The following is a 19,316-nucleotide window of genomic DNA, read 5'->3' on the forward strand; positions in this document are numbered from 1 at the left end:
AGTCAGATGATGAGCTGCATCAGAGGTACAACCTGGAAGTCTCTGACCTTTTGCACTGTGTGTCTCACTTTCTTCATCATCCTCCCTCATGTGTCCAGATGTGCGTTTGCACTGTCCTCAGATGAGAGCCAGCTGTGAGCAGCAGCACATGTTGGACAGTTGCGATTCTCTTCTTCATCACTGAGCTACACACAGACAGGAGACAAAGATACATTAGATGAAATCAAGCACTATTATGGTTTACAGAAAGAAATAGCCCATAAGAATATCTTTCAGGCTTTATAACATTTAGAAGTAGTTAACATAAGTTGTAGCATTCTTTTAGAAAATGCTATATACAATTCAAAATTGCTGGATCATAAGACTGTAAAAGCCATTTATAAATTGGAGAAGCAGAAACATTATAGGCACATGGTGACTGTGCAACACAGTTACATAATAGCAGTCTGTGTGCATAGACCTCAGTCTGTTGACAGCAACAAGGAAACCAGGCTCCCATAATGCATCTGTAACCTCAAAAGTTTTTTCTGTCAGACCTCGTTCTCTGTAATTTTCTCTCTCTGTTTCTCTCTGTGTGACACACTTAAAACAAGAGTCATATGAACGGCAGATAGACTTCAGAAATAAATGAAACAAGTTGCCATTAATAGCAAATTAAAAGTTAGGAACTGGGTTTAATTACTGAATCTCTACTAGATATTAACTTCTGCCATCTGTTGCAGCTACGGCTCAGTCTCCAACAGCAAAACCATCAAAAACTCCCGCCTTGTGAGCCAAAAAGACGATGTGCATGTGTGCATCATGTGCTTGAGAGCAATCATGAACTACCAGGTAACCAACGCCAACACTCCACTTGAAGGGATGAGTAATATATAAAGGCTCACACATAATCATATCACATAGATTTTTAAGAACGTGAAGATCATGTGTTTCCTGTGCAGTCAAGTGCTGTGTGTATATTTACATATACCCAGGTTTCTCTGACCACATCCTGTGTGTGTCTCTCTCTCTGTCTCTCTCTGTCTTCCTCACGCAGTATGGCTTCAATATGGTCATGTCTCATGCACACGCAGTCAATGAAATTGCCCTCAGCTTGAACAATAAGAACTCACGGTAAGAACTGAGGCCCCCGTCTTCATAGGGCTGGGTCAAACAATAGGGGAAACCCTGCAGCCAGTTCATATGATATGCTTCCCATTCTCCGTGGGGCTCGGCTTCTCTCTGAAGTCGGGGCTCAGAGGCGTATATACAGGCCGTTAAAGGAATGTTTACTAAAGGGAGATTAGTGGTAAACCGCTGGGGCTGATCACTTCATAATGAAGTCTACGAGGGTAAACACTTCAGAAGCTATAAAGACCTGCCCCTGCTTCAGACTTGAGCATGGATTATTTATGTCAGCCCCTGTATGTTGATGGATTTGCATTAGTGTTGAGGATTGCATGCATAGACATACAATCTGGTGGTGTAAAATGTGCTTTTCCACTATTCATTTGAGATAGTTTGTTTTTGCAGTTGATATTTATCCACATATGTTGTCCTGATGAATGTCTCCTGTACTCCCAGGACGAAAGCTTTAGTCCTTGAGCTGCTGGCTGCCGTCTGTCTCGTCCGCGGAGGTCATGAGATCATCCTCTCGGCATTTGACAACTTCAAAGAGGTGCCCAAAGCCACTTTTAAATGACATTTGAACCGTGATCAGCTATAGTTGCACTGTTTACAATTCAGGATCGAATATGCTAAAAAAAAAAAAAAATCTAACTTACATTTATTAAATTGCCATCATTTCCCACATCACCTGTGTGTATAAAGGCATAAAGAGCCAGTGTATGTGGAGGGATGAAAGTTGAGGAGCTCTGGGAGTTTTCATGTGTACTGAGGCTGTAAGCAAAGCCCTACAGTGGTGCTGTCTGAGGTTATTAGTCTCATTACGACAACAGATGTGAGCCAACCTTGAACAATGATAAGGATCAACTCCCTGATGGGAGCTAGTGGACCTCAAAGGTTTGCTCAGCCTCTCGGTTTCTGTCTGCACAGTCATCTAAACAGCGGAACAGGACAATTACCTCTCAAACTAAAGCCCCAGAGAGACATGAGAGCTAATCAACCCACTAGTCAAAGACTAAGATTATACTTTAATACAAGGTGACAGATCTTTGAAATGTCACAACAACACCATCTATAGTATTCAAGCACAGCAGTACCAGTGAGCAAAGACTAGGCCAACAACTACTTCTGTGTCTAGTTAAAATTATCAGAAATATTTGTGCTTTTTTTTTCTTTTTTTTTCTTTTTTTTTCTTTGCGGTACAAAAAAAATGAGAAGAATTAAGAAAGCACTGTTTGTTTTCTTCTCTTGTTCCAGTGTATTTTTGTGTAGGAATTTGACAAAAAAAAAACTGTCCAATGTCTTTATCTTTTCCTGGATTTCCTTCCCATGAATTATGATAATAAGAAGAGCTTATTGTTGCAAACAGAGGAAGTTATCCTATGTTCACATGCAGCTAAGATCTTGGGATTGATTATGTTTGATCCAGGAATGTGTTTCAAAATGACAAAATACTACATTAAGTTATGAGTAGTTACATGAAATAATAAAGTTCAGTAGCTGCAAGCAATTGTTGCCCATTTCTTAAGTCAAATTACCCAAAATCAATGTAATCACCTTTTAAATGTTTCACCAATACTGGAGTTTTGGTCTCCTACTGAGCCACAACCCTTCCAACATAAGATTAATAATAAGAATAGAGATCAATAGTTATATTTTGACATAAGATGAAGGGTTAAAAATATCTTATTTTGACATTCCACCCAGTTCCTCTCCATGGTCAGCCTTTTTTTTACTTTTGTAAATGATCACCATGGATTAAAAAGGAAAAAACCTCTGTATCGCTGCATCTTTTCCATTTTAGGTGTGTAAGGAGAAGCATCGCTTTGAGAGACTGATGGATTACTTCCGCAGTGAGGAGGGAAACATCGACTACATGGTAATTCTCTCTGGTGTGAACGTATGTCCATCCATCCATCCAATTCAATACACTGGGATCTAAATCTGTCTGTCTGCGATCCAGGTTGCTTGCATGCAGTTCATCAACATCGTGGTCCACTCAGTTGAGGACATGAACTTCAGAGTCCACCTGCAGTATGAATTCACCAAGCTGGGACTGGATGACTACCTGGAGGTAAGGAGACAATATCGTGGTCAAAATGGACAGAACGTCCTCGCATGGAGACTGTGTGAACGGTACATCATGCGTACAAATATCACTCACTCTGATTCATTCTCTCCTGGTGTCAGAAATGTAAACATACGGAGAGTGACAAGCTGTCAGTGCAGATCCAGGCCTACCTGGATAACGTGTTTGACGTGGGTGGTCTGCTGGAAGATGCGGAGACTAAGAATGCAGCGCTGGAGAAGGTGGATGAACTGGAAGAGCACCTGTCCCATGTAAGTGCACCGCCCAGTCTGGACCACCAACACTGCTCTCCGGGCCCACTTATGAGACTGTTGTGGTTCACCAGATATGTACTTAACTTGGCTGTTTCTACGTGGTAATTAGAAATCTACTCAGTGTTTGCATTTCACAAGTGGTTGGGGATAATGACAGGGTGGAGAACACTGGCAAATACTGTGCGTTAAACAATCTTAATATTGTTCTTGTGTTGGCTCATTCTTTCTGGGCAGTTGCCCTTGTGTCCCACGCTGCTTTGCAAAGACCTTCTTCGCATGGAAAGGTCGTGGGCAGCCCCTTACATCACTCGAGGAATTTCATAACAAACTCCGTTCTCCGGGGTCATGAATGATGGGGGAGGATGAATTGATGGAGGAGGATGATCCCTGTGAATTCCTATACAGCATGTGTAATCTGAAAATGAAAACTGAAAGCGTTGCCATGCTCTTGCTGCGTCATGCTGCTGGATACATCTTTCCTACTGATGATGCACTTGATGCGTATGGGGAGAGAGAGGAGGGAGTGGAACTGGGAGAGATGCCCGAGCTGTGGATCAATTCTTCAATTCACCTCCTCTCATCTCTCTGTTGCTCTCTCTGTCTTTCGATCACAGGTGACGGAGAAGCTGCTGGAGGTTGAGAATGAAACAATGATGAAAGTAGCTGATCTGGAGAAGCTGCTCCTTCAGAAAGATAAGGACCTGCAAGCAGTGCGGGTAAGCTGGCAGTCGTTATGATGTATTGCTGCTTGCAAGCCTTGAATCAGAAAGGGTTCAGCCACTCTGTGTGTTCGAGCAAAGATCCCTTTCAGATGCTTGTGGCTAAATTGCTGTGATAGCAAATTAGGTCAGCAGGAAACAGGATGTTTCTTTGGCTTGTGGAGTCATTGTGTTGTGCTCCTTATCCCCCCCTGGTGACTGCTCAGGAGACGTACGAGTCGACCAACACCCAGGTCAACACCCTGAGGAGGATGATCAAGGAGAAGGATGCCGCCTTCCAGAGGCACTTCAACATCGAGAGGCGGCTGTTGGAGCTCGAACAGCAGGGCACCATCCGTCTTCACAAGAAGCCCGACGGAGACATTGCAATCGAGCCGCTGGGTGTGGGTGGTGTTGGTAGTGGTGGCCTCGGGATCCCTCTGGGAGACATTGGGAAGCTGTCCCTGGGTTCGACGGCAGGGTTAACAGAACCAGGAGGACGAGACACCACTTTACCCCCAGCCAGTGAAGCTCCTCCACCGCCTCCCCCGCCACCACCGCCTCCCCCTCCCCTGCCCTCTGCCTCAGGTGACACATAATGACTCATAGTGATTATGTCTGGTGACACATATATATGTGAAAGTTAATTTGACTATAGACTGTCAGCGGAGGACTATTTTCAGTTCCCCGTTTTTGTTCATCCGTGCCAAGCGAGGTGATGGGTCACAGCGGTGTTCTCCTGCTGCAGACAGGAAAGGGAAACACACGGCTTGTTTCCTTTGTGTGCGTGCAGGCAGATTATCTCTGTCTCTTACAGCAGTTTTCAGTTCTTTATAAAAAAAAACTTTGTTTAACCAGGAGCAGGCTTCGGTAAGATTAAAAGTCTCTTTTACACGGCATTTGAGCCGAGATAGAACAGAACACAGAGGACATAAAACAGAGGTTACACAACGTTTAGGACAGTATTATAATCAAATAGATAAAATATGAAGAGAACAATAAAGGATGACAAAAAAAAAAAAAAAAAGTTCCAGTAAAAAATGTCTTAACATCGTCTTCTACATTAATTACAGGCCTGGGTGCACCAGTCCCACCACCACCTCCTCCTCTCGCTCCACCTCTGCCAGATGCCTCACCCTCAGTCATCCTGAGTGTGGGCCTGTCGGGTGAGAGCACAAAACACAACACAACATATTCTTCTTATGCAACTTTTAAGCTTGAGCATCTCTACTTTCTATTCTACTGCAGGTAGCAGAGCAAAAGTTAATGCATTTATATATTTCACAGCTATCAGAATCAAGAAGCCCATCAAGACTAAGTTCCGCCTGCCTGTGTTTAACTGGACGGCCCTGAAGCCCAATCAGATCAACGGCACAGTCTTCAACGAGATCGATGATGAGCGAGTACTAGAGGTAAATCACGGTTAGATCTGATGTCTTTTTAGCCCCTGAAAACTTTATAACATGAAATATTTGTGACTAAATTAGCAATGATCGAAGTTAAAGTTGTGTTATGTGTTATTTATTAAAAGTTCAGGTAAACTGCTTCACCAGGACTGTGTGGGTGTGGATTGATCAGGTTTGATTAACAGTGCCGGCAACATAAGCAATAACTGCCATCACATTTTGATTCAGATGCTGCTGAATCCTGATTGGAAATATGTGTTACCGCCTTTTTTCCAACTGCACCCACTCAAAATCAGTGAGAAGAGCTCGTAAGAAGCTAAAAATATGTTTGTACAAGTTCAAGAGTAACAAGTAAGTGAACTGTCACTCACCTGCAGGAGCTTGATCTGGAGAGGTTTGAGGAGCTCTTCAAGACCAGAGCCCAGGGTCCAGTTGTGGATCTTGCCTGCACAAAGAACAAAGTAGCCCAGAAGGCGGTAAACAAAGTCACCCTCCTGGACGCCAATCGCTCCAAGAACTTAGCCATCACACTGCGAAAGGCGAACAAGACCACAGAAGAGATCTGCAAAGCAATAGAGAAGTATGCATTCGTCATGAGCCTTAAAATACTTTTTTGAACCGTAGACACGATCGAACAAGTTACTAATATAAGTTGCGTGTGTTCAGGTTTGACCTCAAGGCCTTGCCTGTCGACTTTGTGGAGTGCCTGATGCGTTTCCTGCCCACGGAGTCGGAGGTCAAGGTGCTACGTCAGTACGAGCGTGAGCGGCGTCCACTGGACCAGCTGGCGGAGGAAGATCGTTTCATGTTATTTTTCAGCAAGATTGAGAGACTCACACAGAGGATGAACATCATCACCTTCGTTGGGAACTTTACTGACAATGTCAGCTTGCTCACACCACAGCTCAACGCGATCATCGCTGCTTCTGGCTCCGTCAAGTCCTCACCAAAGATGAAGAGAATGCTCGAGGTAAGAAGTGTTCGTTTCGGCTGGTGTTTTTTTTTTTTTTTTTTTTTTAATATCAGCAGCGTTTGTGTTGCATATTCATTAGTTCTTCTGCTTTACTTGTAGATCATCTTAGCCTTGGGAAACTACATGAATAGCAGCAAGCGAGGCTGTGTTTATGGCTTCAAATTACAAAGTCTTGATCTGGTGAGTAATAAGTTTAGTAAAACTTTTTTTTGCCATACCAATCAACACAAAAACATGCCGCACAGTTTAATGCTGCAGCGCTTTTGCTGATAATGTAAATGTCATTCATTTCTTTTGCCACACAGCTGCTGGACACTAAGTCTACAGACAGAAAAATGACATTGCTCCACTACATAGCTCTCATTGTGAAAGAGAAATACCCCGAACTGGCCAACTTCTACAATGAGCTGCACTTTGTGGATAAAGCTGCAGCAGGTGAGTTTGCATTAGATATTGAATTGTTATAAAAAAGTCTTAAAAGTCTGCAAATAAGACATAATATCTACTGAATGTGTGTGAAGTATCTCTGGAAAATGTGCTGCTGGACGTTCGAGAGCTGGGGAAAGGCATGGACCTGATCCGGAGAGAGTGCAGTCTCCATGACCATTCAGTCCTGAAAGGCTTCGTCCAGGCCAGTGATACACAGCTGGACAAGCTGCAGAAGGATGCGAAGACAGCAGAGGTATCCAACACTGTCCTCACCTCCTAAACCACAAATTATCCAGTGGAAAAACTGAGAATAAACCTGAAGCAAAACGTCTGTCCCACATGCAGCTCTTTCACCTCTCACACACACACACACACACACACACACACACACACACACACACACACACACACAAAAACCAAAAAAAACACGACTCCGAAGTCTACAGTGTTTACAAACATTGATCCCAGTCTGGCACTGTCCTCCTTCCCAATTCTAGGAAGCCTTCAACAATGTGGTGAACTACTTCGGAGAGAGTGCCAAGACGACTCCACCCTCGGTGTTCTTCCCTGTGTTTGTGCGCTTTATCAAGGCCTACAAGGTGAGGGCACCAAGCAGCAGCAGTATCTGTGCGTCTCTCCTCGCTGCCTCACTGATGCGGTGCGGCTTTCTCTGTTCTGGTCAGTTTGGAACTTCCCTGGTTTGTCTCACTTAGAGCAGAGCAGGGCAGAGCTTTGGCTGCCTCTGTGCCACAGGACGTGGCGTATACTCCGAGGCCAAATAACAGGAAAGGCCAGCTGGGTCTGACTCTAGAACCGCAGCTGTGGTGTTTAGACTGGTTCCCCCCCCCCCTTCCCCCCTTCTCCCCTCCTCCCCTCCTCCCTTTTTACCCCTGGACAGCCTCGCCCTGCCCCACCACACAGCACACTTCCTGAGATTGTTCTCAGCTTGGATTTATGGGATCTGCTCAAGGAAATGTGCAGCACAAGGATTTCTGTGTATGGGGGTGTCTGTCCGATTGTTTATGTGTGTCTTGAATGAATAGTTAGACATTTGGCAAATACATTAATCCACTTTCTTACAGAGAGCTAGACGAGAGGATCAAAACCGCTGCGTCTGTGCACTTGATATGAAGCTACAGTCAACAGATGATTAGTTCATCTTAGTCTGAAGTTTGGAAATGGGGAAACAATTATCCCGGCTCTGTCCTACATTAAGCTTCAGAGATGCTGGTAGTTGGATTTTGTTAACCTTCGCCAGAGCCAGGCTTGTTGTTTCACCCTGTTTCCAGTCTTTATGCTAAGCTAAGCTAATTGGCTGCTGGCTGTAGCTTTATATTTAGCATGCAAGTGGTATCAATCTTCCTGTGTAGCTCTCAGAGAAGGAGAAAGAGAATACATTTGCAATGATTGGCTGTTGACCAAAGTGCGTGTTCCCTGTTTATGTTCAACCTTTGACTTGCTTCCTCTGTCCTGACTGGGCCACACAGGTGCGTTGACTTGACTTTATTTGAGCCACAGTTTCTCGTCACAGACCGGTCACCTTTCTGTCTTCTCAACAGGATGCAGTGGAAGACAACGAGCAGAGGAAGAAGCAGGAGGAAGCAATGAGAGAAAAGTTGTTGGCTCAGGAGGCTAAACAACATGACCCTAAGGTACAGACCAAGTGCAAGCAACTAAGCTGAATGAAAGCTATCAGATGTTTACTCAGTGCTAAATAAAGCTTCGCGGCGTGCCAAAAAGCACAGTGAACAGTACAAATCTCCTCTCCGCTGGTTCAGGTCCAGGCCCACAAGAAGAGGCAGCAGCAGCAGGAGCTGATTGCAGAGCTGCGCAAGCGGCAAGCCAAGGACCACCGGCCCGTGTATGAGGGCAAGGACGGCACTATTGAGGACATCATCACAGGTGGGCCAGACAGCACCCTAAAAAGACCCCATGTGGGCGCCAGCAGCCCCGGTCGTCCCAGGCCGAGGATGACTGTGGTCATTCACTGCTCGGCTCCTTTGAAGTGCACCTTGTGCTATGTGGTCCAGACACACGCACATCTGGAGCACAGCACATAGCAGCTAGTTATTCCATGACGTGCTGTCTCGTTAGCTCTGACATGAACAACACTAAAGCTGTTGAGCCTCAATATGTTGATAGTGTACATGAAGTTCTGTATATAGGCTCTTTAGTCACAGGGTCCTTCTTTAAAGCCCCTATGTGTAGATTTTTTATGTGATTATAGTGTTTTTTATTATAGTATTCTGATGGTATATTTTTTTGTGTAGAGAAATGAGACAGTCCCAGTGAAAACTGGTTGGGGATTATGCAAGTGTCGTTCTTGAACGTACCACCAGGAGTTGCCAAAGTCAAGAGTTTTTCAAATTCTACATATAAGGCTTTAATGGGAGAAAAGATCAGTATCTACAGCCTCAGGAAACAATCAGTGATCAGTGCTTAAAATGTAAATAATATAAATGTTGCATTAATATAATTTTTGTTAGTATTAATAATGCTTCAATGCCACTACTGTGAGAGTCGTAACAGCTTATTATCCAGCTCTAATTCTATTTAAAAAAAACCTCCTGAGGCTTTTACAAGGTTTGCTACCAACAGCACAGCTCCACTGTTCTCAGATTCATTGCAGTCTCCTGAAATATGAAATATGAAATACGAAGGCGGTCCAGTGCCCGCCTCTCCCCCACTCCCCTCACCCCCAGAAGGGCAGTGTCTCAGGTGTGACATGTTCTCTCTCCCTCCCCCTCCTCCCCCCAGTACTGAAGAGCGTGCCCTTCACAGCCCGCACTGCTAAACGCGGCTCACGGTTCTTCTGTGAAGCCAACCTCTGTGACGACGCCAACTGCTAGCCCTCCCCCCTCTAATGCCAAGGTTGTCCAGGTGTCTCTCGTATGCCTCCTGACCACTGTGCATGCAGCATGACCCCTCCCCACAACTTCTACCACTACAATTACTGTGAACTAACTTGGGCCATCATTGGTTGTTCGTGTTCTACTACTAGAGGACTCCTATCAGCATCTGATGATAGGAGTCAGCCAAACCTCTTTGCCTGGCACAGAGCTACATGGAAAAAGAAAAAAAAAAGAAAAAGAAAAGTTGTACAGAGTGTCAGCATATTTTGCGCGTGAAAAACATGTTGATACACTCAGAGTACAATCAGACATGACTGTGATGAAACGATCACGTCAGCGCATCATGCATGACACTATAAAAGGCTGTGCATTATTATGGCAGATTTCTTTGAAGGCGTTCTTTTCATGAAGCTGTCTATCATCAATAAAGAGGTTTGGCTAATTTACTGGTTTTATCAGCGATGCCTTGTTCCATGAGACTAACTTGTTTGGTGTTGGTGTTCCGGCTAACATGTGACTCTTCTTTCCTCAACCACCACTGTTTATTCTGCCCCCTCCAGCTGAAAAGAAGATTAATGACAGTATTTGCCACTCCTAAGAGAGGGTAAGGAAGGTAGCCTGGCTGAAACGCGGCCCGCTTGGCCTTCCAGCTCCTGTGTGCTGCTACAGTGATGTCAGTTGCTTCAGCTAGTGCTTCGGACGCAAAGCAAACAAAAATTTAAAAAAATGATGCTTTACCAGCAATGAGATTTGCTTTACCACACAAAATAAACATAATGAGGATTAATTAAGAAGCGAGTTACAGTATGTTTATGGTTTTAGAGAAATTCAGTATCACTCGCCCAAAAACATGTAATCAGTGATTTAATTTTCCTCCAAGTCTTTGTCTCAGTCACAAATCCCCTGCACTATTTTCAGAACATTGTTGTTTATGCATAACTGTACCCTTAAATATTGTCATCATTATCCTCACCCCCCCTCCTATTACATGTTGCATGTTGTCCAGTGTTCATTTACCTCTCACCTGTCAACAACGTCCGCCATGTTTTGTCTTTGCTAACTGTCATCCGCGGTGTGCTGAACAGCTATTTGGTCAACAGGCTCTAGGAAAACACACACACACACACACACACACACACACACACACACACACACACACACACACACACACACACACACACACACACACACACACACACACACACACACACACACACACACTCAGTCAGATACACATGAACACAGTCTATATCAAAAACTGTTACAGAGTTCAATGTTTTCTTCCACTTTAGTGGCACAGGCATCTTGACTGTTGCTCCACAGACTGAAGAGCTTGTTGACCATTGTACTGTAACTGTAATAATGAAGGCTATGTTTTTTTATTTTGTACTGCTGCATTATTTGTGTTACAAAGTTGCTATAACTACATCCCCAAAGCCTTGGATTTCACTGTTTGTGCATCACCACCACCAGGTGAAATGCAAGGTTATGGGAATGTGTCATTCAGTGTTTAATCTGCATCGTTTATGCTCTTATTTGCTAATTTTATATTTCTAATACAGATTTAACAAAGTTTAACTGCAGATGTTATTGCAGATTTTCTATAAATGAAATATACAATAATATACACTCAGTTGGCAATTTATTAGGAACACCTAGCTCAATCTAATGCAGTCTAATGCAATAAATCCTCCCGCATGAAGGTTATAATGTTGGAGGTGTTGATTCAACTTTATGACGTAGTTTGTGAACTGTACTGCGTTATAAAGAGAAGTGTTTCTGTTTTTTGGTTCTTAACCTCAAAGGTATAAATGGGGTGGACAAAATAATAGAAACACGCCAGTTTATCGGGTGTATCTAGTGAACTGGCAGCTGAGTGTATGTCCGCTACATTTATGGCTTAAAGTCACTTAAACACTGCAAAAGAATGAAAGAAGCTACAGTGAGTAGAAGCAAATATGGGTCCTCTAACATGAGTGTCCCCCCTGTCTCTTACCCCTTTCTCCATGCCTACTCACAGATCTCCGAAACCAGCCTTTCCTGCGAGCTGACGCGTTGATCCGGAGCGGTTGGAAGAGACCCTAAACCACTTATTCGTCCCTTATACTCCCCCTCCCCACTATAACCTTCCTCCCTGTGTCCCGATGGTCCATCTCAACCCTGAGGCTGCAGATCACAAAGACTGAAAAAGGGAGGACAGGACAGAGCCCTTGTCTTAGCTGGGTAATTTATTTATTTATGGAGGCCCTTAACAGCCACTTTAAGTGAGCAGGCATCGTTACAGAAGCACAGCGGGTCACTCCTCTGTCTGAGAGCCGGACCAGTCGGAGGACGACCACATACGTACATACATACATACAGGTGAGGTGAGCTGAGGACCGGAGGACCCGCGAAGCAGGAGGAATGGTGCTTTCACTAACAAGTGCCTGCCAACACGTGGATCTTATTCCCAAAGCCGTTAACTTCCTCAGATTATGAAGTCGTAGCAGGACTTAGACTGGGAGGCAGCCAAGGGAAGATGCCGACACCGCTGCTGGGATGTTTGCCTCGAAGACACTCGCAGAGCCTTCCTCCAAATAACAGAGAAGCTTCGATATTAGACATTTGGGGACTGCTCCCCGACATCAAGCCAAGTCAACACATTCAATCAAGACTTAATTCTGACTATGGTTTATTTAGATTTCAGTCGCATGTATCTCTGAGGAAAAGGACCATCTGCTCCTCTACAGTACCGGTTCTTTTGGACAGGCTAGCCAAACCAAACTTTCTTGAATGTCTCATGTTTTGCTTCAGAAGTGCCTTTTTTGTGTAAACAGTGTTACTTCTCACAAGTCAGCCATAATTTGTTTATTTTACATTCTTTCATTTGTTAAAGATTGTATTTTTTATTGCCTTGTACTTTAACATTAGCCTTATAATACTGACAACAATATGCAAAAGTTGAAAAAAAAAAAAGTTCCAGCTATAACGGCACACAACAACTAGAAGGTGAAGGGAATAATGGTCTTAAGATTACTCTTTTATTTACCTCTCCACACCAATGTCTTAAAGCTCATAACATTTGACATGAGAGTCATTGTGTCTTTGTGCCTTGTCCAAGTAGTTGTTAAAAAAGTGAATGTCGTCGCCTTGACAACACTTTCTGTCACACTTTTAGTGACATATGGGAAAGTGACAAATGTATGAAGAAGGTTCCACATGGACTACTGTTGAAGGGCTCAGATGGTGTTAACCTGCTATAGATGTGGTGATGGATGAAGGACGTTTCCATTCCTATGATGTCTTATGTTTTAAGCTCAAAGAGATGAATTTCCTCCTAAGAGACATCTGCACATTGGCACAAAGGGAGTGATTCTTTACACTACTTAATTTGGCTTACATTGTATGAGACACTATTCTTTAAGTGGACATTTATATTAATGTACATTGAAATCAAGAAATGTACTTTTTTTGGAAGAAATGATCCATGATATTGACTATTGACTGAAAGATGACACTTCCTTTTTAATAAATAAGATGAATTATGTAACTACAAGACCAAAGACTGTTATTACAATGCAGGCGTATGTAAGCAAAGGTTTGTGGTCTTTCTTTAATGAAGCAACATGCAAACAAGTGCTTACCACATGTTCATGTTTTTTTTTTTTTTTTTTTTTTACTTTTTCGGATAGCTCATGTTAATTTCTCATGTACTCCAGCAAGAAGTAACGAGCAATTGCTTTCCCTCTCCATCTCTCCAAATGACGGACAGAGCCACCGTACATTTCTACTATAAAAATCCATTTAATTTCTTATATCAAAAAGAAATAGAATCATAACAAAACAATCAGAACCACAAATATCCATGTGGGTTTTTGCCACCAAAAGAATTTCTCCAACTGAAAAATGATTGTTCTAATTTATATGGTCGGGTGAAAATCTAACAGAACAGGATGTTAAAAAAAAAAAAAAAAGTGTTATGAATACTGTTAAAAGTGAGGGGCAAAGCAAGAGCATTTCCTCTAGGATGGGTGTGTGACAGTACCATGCAGAGTGATATGGCAGGTATGGCTGAGAAGAAGCTCAGTTAAAAGCAGCATGGTGAGCAGTGACACAGAAAGCAACTTGAAAGACTAAAAACCAGGCTGACACAGACAGATGGTTAGCGTTAGCAGCAAGGCAAAGGAATTAACAAAGGAATGCTTATCAGGAAGCTGATCAGTCTCCTTCCTGGGAATGCACTTAACAATGAGCATTAACCTAAATTACATGTCCATGTAATTACATACAATACGGAAAAAAAAAAAAGAAGAAAAAACTCAATCTCCCACAGAAGTTCGTACCATCAAACGGTCTCCCTGGCCTTTCCTCAAAGTACATTTACAATCAAAGACAAGGAACAAAAGCTAAATGTTACCATTCTCAGCTAATTATTCGTCGAAGATTGTTTTTCAGTGATGACCGGAAATTCACAGAAGCTTGCTGTCACTCCCAAAAAGAACTTTCTAGAACAGTTTCAGAGCAAAATCCGGCTTCTGTCCAGAGTGTCCTGCAGTAGGCTAAACCAAGGCCACGGATATCCATCCCAGGCTTTTTATCCTGGAATGTGGACTCTTACAATCATCTTCATCCAGCACACTCACACACGGCCATTGACGCATTCATTTCTGACACAAAGTATGTCAATTATACAATGACTTTAAAAAAAACTGTTAAAAAGTACAGACTGCTATTTGTTACTGATGTTTGTATTCCTGGGTATATTTTCAAGACACTTTGTTAATAGGTTTATATATATGCAAATATATATATATAACTTTAGTCTGTGCAAGGAGGTAAAAGACAATCACTTGAATGTAGTTGTTTGAGACAACAGAACAGACACTGTCTGCGATGCTGAGTCCTCCATGTGTACATGTGCAGTTAAACAACTTCTCATTTCTCCCTTTAGACCTCCAGCAGCAAACTTACATATACACATAACGTGAAAGACTGGGCCGAACCAGCATCCAGGAAGCATTCATAGTGAGCACTGACACTTCTCCTCTCTTTCATGAACAACAAAAGACTTGGCAACGTTTTCTATGATGGAACAATATTCTCTTTTTTTCCCCTATACAATTCATACAAAAATAAAAAATTAAAATTGTTCCACGGCCATTTGTATCGCTCTATCTTTTACATTTGCACAGAGGTAGTGGCTATATGTGTGAGAGGGGAGGGAGAGTTGTGAGGAGGAGGTGAGCAAAATTAAAAAGAAGAACTGAATAAATGTCTATAAAATGGTTCCTTTTTCATCACCAGAGGATTTTTTTTTTGTCAAAGAACAAAATATAATACTGCAATCACTTAAAAAAGTAGTCCTTCATTTTATACATTTTATACAGTGTTCTTGCTTTTTTTTTTTTGTTGCTTTTCTTTTCAGTTGGTAAAGGCATAAGATGAGAGCTTGCTGGCTCAGCACTGGGTTGGGCAGGGCAGGGCAATGTTGGCAGAGTTCAATCCAAGCCAAGCTCTACGCTAGTGGGTCACTCATGTCCTCATCGCCCTGGGAGAGAAGCTCCTTCTTTTCATCTGTGCTGGCCAGAGAGTTGCGGCTGTTGTGGGCGCCCATGTATAGGGTGGCATACACTGGGTTGGTGAAGTTGGTGGGCTGTGGAGCAAAGAAAATTACATGGTGAAAGGAGCTTTTACTGCGTTTTGTACTTGGGTGAACTAAGGGTTAGTTCACCCAAATAACAAAAGGACAAGACATTTTCCCTCCTGCCACTAGGATCCCTGCAGACAGTTTTGGTTTGCTATTCGGTTTGTGTCCGTCTGCTCTGGTTCTTTGCTTCAGGACGTCCAATCACCAATCAACTCCCCTTGACCAAAGTGTAGGTGCAATTTCCATCCACCACATTTTTGATTTGAGCATAAAACCCAATTGTAAAAACAAAAGAATAAAATGCAGTGGAAATGCTTGTGTTTTGATAAAAGCAAGATGCGACAAAGTGCAATGTAACCAGACTTGGTGAATAAATAATGACGCACATGAGTTATGTGACTTAAACATCACTCCAGCTTCCAGTCCGCTGGAGAGAAAAAACATCAGATCTGTGTGGACCAATGAGGAGACTGTATCCTTCCTTAAATAATCAAATAATACAGGAAAAAAAAAATGTGACACGTGTTTTCTTCATTGTTTTCCACTGTTTGAGTTTTGACTGAAGCTCCTCTGGTGGTGGTTTAATGCCTCCAAAATAAAATAGCACCACAAGCTTTTCATCTCAGTGAAACACACACATACTGGAAATGCACATTCATTCTATTTGTTTTCTGACATTTGGGAAAAACTTGCACTACGTTTTTACTTGTGGCACTTGACAAGGCTTGTAGCCCAGGTTCAGACATACTGGAGCCTGAAATTTCTGCTACCATCCCAAAAATAAAACAAACTGGTGTCATGGCAGTGAACACGTCCCAGTGATCTGGATAATCCAAAGACCTTTAAAACAGTTTCATTGGAACTACTTTCTAAAAAAGAAATGGCAGCACACCCCAAAATGTATTGGGGTGTGAAGTTTCAGAAACTTGGCTCATAACACTGACACTATCTGCTCAGCTAGACACCACTTGAAGTGATAAGATATGTTTTTTTTTTTTTTGTTTCTTGGGTCAAATGACTCTTTAAACAGGAGTGCCGTCGGCTCTTTTACCTTGTCTGGGTCCAAAGCAAAGTCTGAATCCAGGAGCTCCCCGGCATCATCGTCAGGGTCTCCCTCATAGATCTTATAGGCAGGGTTCCCAATCTCAACATTCATGGCTCCATTTGTCATTCGGTGGTGCTGGAAGCCCTTGGCACTGCAGACAGACAAAGATAAACAAACTCAATATTCATCTAAGCAATAGATTTAGACCCTAGATTATAAAAGACAATTCAATATTTTGGGGGGAATCCCTGAATGATACAACTCAGAGTGGCTGGAAAAGTATCACAACTTGGCATAAGCCATGTACTGACTCAGCACACTGCCACACACGATCCACACAACCAAGACAACACATATTAAAGGTTGTCAAATGAGCTTTTTTGACAAAAGACCATTTGATCAAACCCAGAGAAAATACCGCAGCATGTCCTTTGTGGAGAATGCTGGACTTTCGTGTTGCAAATATTTGGCTGTTTGCAAGCATTTAAACATTTTCAGAGATGCACAATTGTATATTTTACTATGCAAGGACATAGCGTAAGCCTAACATTTACACATGTAAACAAGGGAGGGTATGGAGATGCAAGAAGGACGAAACAGCTCAATTGTTTGTGCATCACCAGCAAAACCACTTCAGGTAAGAGTCAATAGGTCCCTGTGTTGCTTGGCTGGAACCCCACAGAGGATAATAGGAGATGGCAGGCAAAGACAAACAGACAGATTTCCAACGGAATGGACAAATGGACCAACAAAAAGCATAGCCAATCTGACTGGGTATTAAGGAAGGGAGGAGACAGGATTTGTGGGTCAACAGGTTGATTATGTAACCCTATAAAGTTACCGCGAGCATTGAGAACGAGATTTGCCTGGCCATAGAGACCTGGGAGACAGGAAATAGATGGTTATCAAAAGGTAAGAGAGAAAGAGAGGCTAGATAGTAAAGGTGTAAGGAGCAGATGAAAAATGGGAGTTTGAAAAAAAAGAAAAGAAAAAAGAAGTTTCTGAAACCAGGACCTACCCGCGCATTCTCCGCTTGTACCACAAGATGGCACCAACCACCAGCAGTGCCAGTAACAGCAGCAGAAGCACTGGGATTACGATGGAAGCAGTACCTGTGAGTGAGCAAATAATGAGAACAAATAGAACCAAAGTGCATGTTTTACCAACAAGACTCTCTGTCAGCAACTGTGTGACTTACTTCCACTGGAAGCAGAGGAATCTCTAGGAGCAGCTGCAACTTCACATCTGTATCCTCTCCATCCAGCAGGACACCTGAACACACAATGAGTCAGAGTTACAAAGTGTGTGTGTGAGTTTCAGCCAGAGAAAGACAGAGAAAGTATATTGAGATGGGGGTGGGTGTCATATCTTACTTGCACTGAGGCAGCAGTGTGCGAGTGTTAACTGAACATTGTCCATTTGCGCAGTAGTCCAAACAAGAATAGCAGCTGGGTTGGATCTGACCGTTGGGACAGCTACACACACAGATAAAACATGAATTACATTCCTCAATGATCATCTCAGAATGCTGATATAGCAGCGTTAATGCCTGTGGTTTTAGAATGATTTAAATGAGGGTGCGATGTTCGGATATCCACATATTTTTACCTCCACCAATGAGGTTATGTTTATAGCCGTGTCTGTTTGTTTTGTCGGCAGGATTAAGCAAAAAGTACAGAACTGATTTGCAACAAACTTGGTGGCAGGATAGGGCATAAGGTCAGGGAATATCCCATAAAATTTTGGTTAGACAGACATGTAGGATTCTTTGCCCTTAGCAGAGGCATGCTCTCCACTGAGTGCCATTCCAGTGAGCCATGTAGCACACTTTCCAACCCGCAAGGAACGTGATGTGCATAGTGATGTCCGACCTTGCCCACTTGCTACTGAGCAGTCCAAAATAAATAGTAACAAATATTTACAAGTCTAAGTCAAATTTATTTAGTGTAGAGCGCACGTTCCACAGTGTACCCACCTGCAGGAAACCTCCCCTGAGGATGACGTCAAACACTTGCCCGTTCCACAGAACTGACATTTGTCCAGCTCGCACTGGTGTCCAATGTACTGAGTGGGGCACAGACACAGTTTGGTGCCGTTGGAGGTTTCTAAGCAGGTTCCACCATTCTGACAGAAGCCTTCACATTTACCTGAGGATAGAAGGAAGAGGTGCAGAGCACTATCTCAGTCATATATTCTCCCACAGACTGGGTTAGCAGTGGGGGACTTTTTCTCAAAAGCAATTAAAGATCAATTTCTGTTTTGTGACAGTGTGTGACAGTTTTGCAGATGCATCTTTTGTAAGCACTGTACATCAGTAGGCTAAACATTATACACATTTAATCAGCCATCCACAAACTGAAGTAAAACTCCTCCAAAAAGTGTTGCCACTTACTGTACTGGCATTGGTCTCCCTGGTACTCTGGCAGGCAGCTACAGGTTGGCTGGTTGCCCATGTTGACCGAGCAGTTGCCACTGTTCAGGCAGTAGTCTTGACACGTGTGGCGGTTGCAGGTGGGCCCGGTGAAGCCTTTAGGGCATCTGCAAGTTGGTGCACCTACAACCCAGGTGAAATATGAATTATGAGTTAAAATCTGTGAATAAAACTGAAATTGCTTCCACAAAAACTGTAGCTATGCATCTCAACAACACGAGTCCCTTACAGCATTTAGAACTTTATGATTTCCCCAATTTTCTTTATTTCGACTAAAAATGTACTCTGGTTTCACACATACAGTAACAGAATAAATGAAATACAAGCATCAACTGAGGGTTGGGGACGTAGAAATCGCTTCATGGCCTCTCTGTTGTAGCCTTTTGGCCTGTGATTGCTGTTGTCAATG

General features: G+C 42.9%; 2 protein-coding genes across 8 annotated transcripts in view; one reads left to right on the forward strand and one right to left on the reverse strand.

Annotated features, from left to right (window-relative positions):
• The window catches only part of fmnl3 (formin-like 3), a 33,171-nt gene extending 19,837 nt beyond the window's left edge, over window positions 1-13,334 (forward strand). For 2 of the 5 annotated variants that reach the window (XM_056384556.1, XM_056384560.1), the window contains 20 exons: window positions 723-831; window positions 1,037-1,113; window positions 1,564-1,657; window positions 2,909-2,983; window positions 3,068-3,178; window positions 3,295-3,444; window positions 4,062-4,163; window positions 4,373-4,733; window positions 5,219-5,311; window positions 5,433-5,557; window positions 5,929-6,131; window positions 6,218-6,521; window positions 6,624-6,704; window positions 6,830-6,959; window positions 7,046-7,206; window positions 7,451-7,552; window positions 8,513-8,605; window positions 8,732-8,855; window positions 9,711-9,824; window positions 11,826-13,334. In XM_056384556.1, coding sequence (XP_056240531.1) covers window positions 723-831; window positions 1,037-1,113; window positions 1,564-1,657; window positions 2,909-2,983; window positions 3,068-3,178; window positions 3,295-3,444; window positions 4,062-4,163; window positions 4,373-4,733; window positions 5,219-5,311; window positions 5,433-5,557; window positions 5,929-6,131; window positions 6,218-6,521; window positions 6,624-6,704; window positions 6,830-6,959; window positions 7,046-7,206; window positions 7,451-7,552; window positions 8,513-8,605; window positions 8,732-8,855; window positions 9,711-9,802 — 2,587 coding nt within the window. In that variant the 3' untranslated portion in view covers window positions 9,803-9,824; window positions 11,826-13,334. Of the gene's footprint in view, window positions 1-722; window positions 832-1,036; window positions 1,114-1,563; window positions 1,658-2,908; window positions 2,984-3,067; window positions 3,179-3,294; window positions 3,445-4,061; window positions 4,164-4,372; window positions 4,734-5,218; window positions 5,312-5,432; window positions 5,558-5,928; window positions 6,132-6,217; window positions 6,522-6,623; window positions 6,705-6,829; window positions 6,960-7,045; window positions 7,207-7,450; window positions 7,553-8,512; window positions 8,606-8,731; window positions 8,856-9,710; window positions 9,834-10,365; window positions 10,410-11,825 lie in introns of all 5 variants that reach the window. The other 3 variants (XM_056384557.1, XM_056384559.1, XM_056384558.1) reach the window with 3 other exon arrangements.
• A 230-nt stretch (window positions 13,335-13,564) lies between these two features.
• lrp1ab (low density lipoprotein receptor-related protein 1Ab) overlaps window positions 13,565-19,316 on the reverse strand; it is an 88,175-nt gene continuing 82,423 nt past the window's right edge. For 2 of the 3 annotated variants that reach the window (XM_056384554.1, XM_056384553.1), the window contains exons 83-89: window positions 18,869-19,030; window positions 18,452-18,623; window positions 17,850-17,951; window positions 17,675-17,748; window positions 17,495-17,588; window positions 16,483-16,627; window positions 13,565-15,437 (exon numbers count right to left, since the gene is read on the reverse strand). In XM_056384554.1, coding sequence (XP_056240529.1) covers window positions 15,300-15,437; window positions 16,483-16,627; window positions 17,495-17,588; window positions 17,675-17,748; window positions 17,850-17,951; window positions 18,452-18,623; window positions 18,869-19,030 — 887 coding nt within the window. In that variant the 3' untranslated portion in view covers window positions 13,565-15,299. Of the gene's footprint in view, window positions 15,438-16,482; window positions 16,628-17,317; window positions 17,357-17,494; window positions 17,589-17,674; window positions 17,749-17,849; window positions 17,952-18,451; window positions 18,624-18,868; window positions 19,031-19,316 lie in introns of all 3 variants that reach the window. The other variant, XM_056384555.1, reaches the window with a different exon arrangement.

The sequence above is a fragment of the Seriola aureovittata genome, chromosome 9 (assembly GCF_021018895.1).
Source record: "Seriola aureovittata isolate HTS-2021-v1 ecotype China chromosome 9, ASM2101889v1, whole genome shotgun sequence".
Classification (NCBI taxonomy): domain Eukaryota; kingdom Metazoa; phylum Chordata; class Actinopteri; order Carangiformes; family Carangidae; genus Seriola; species Seriola aureovittata.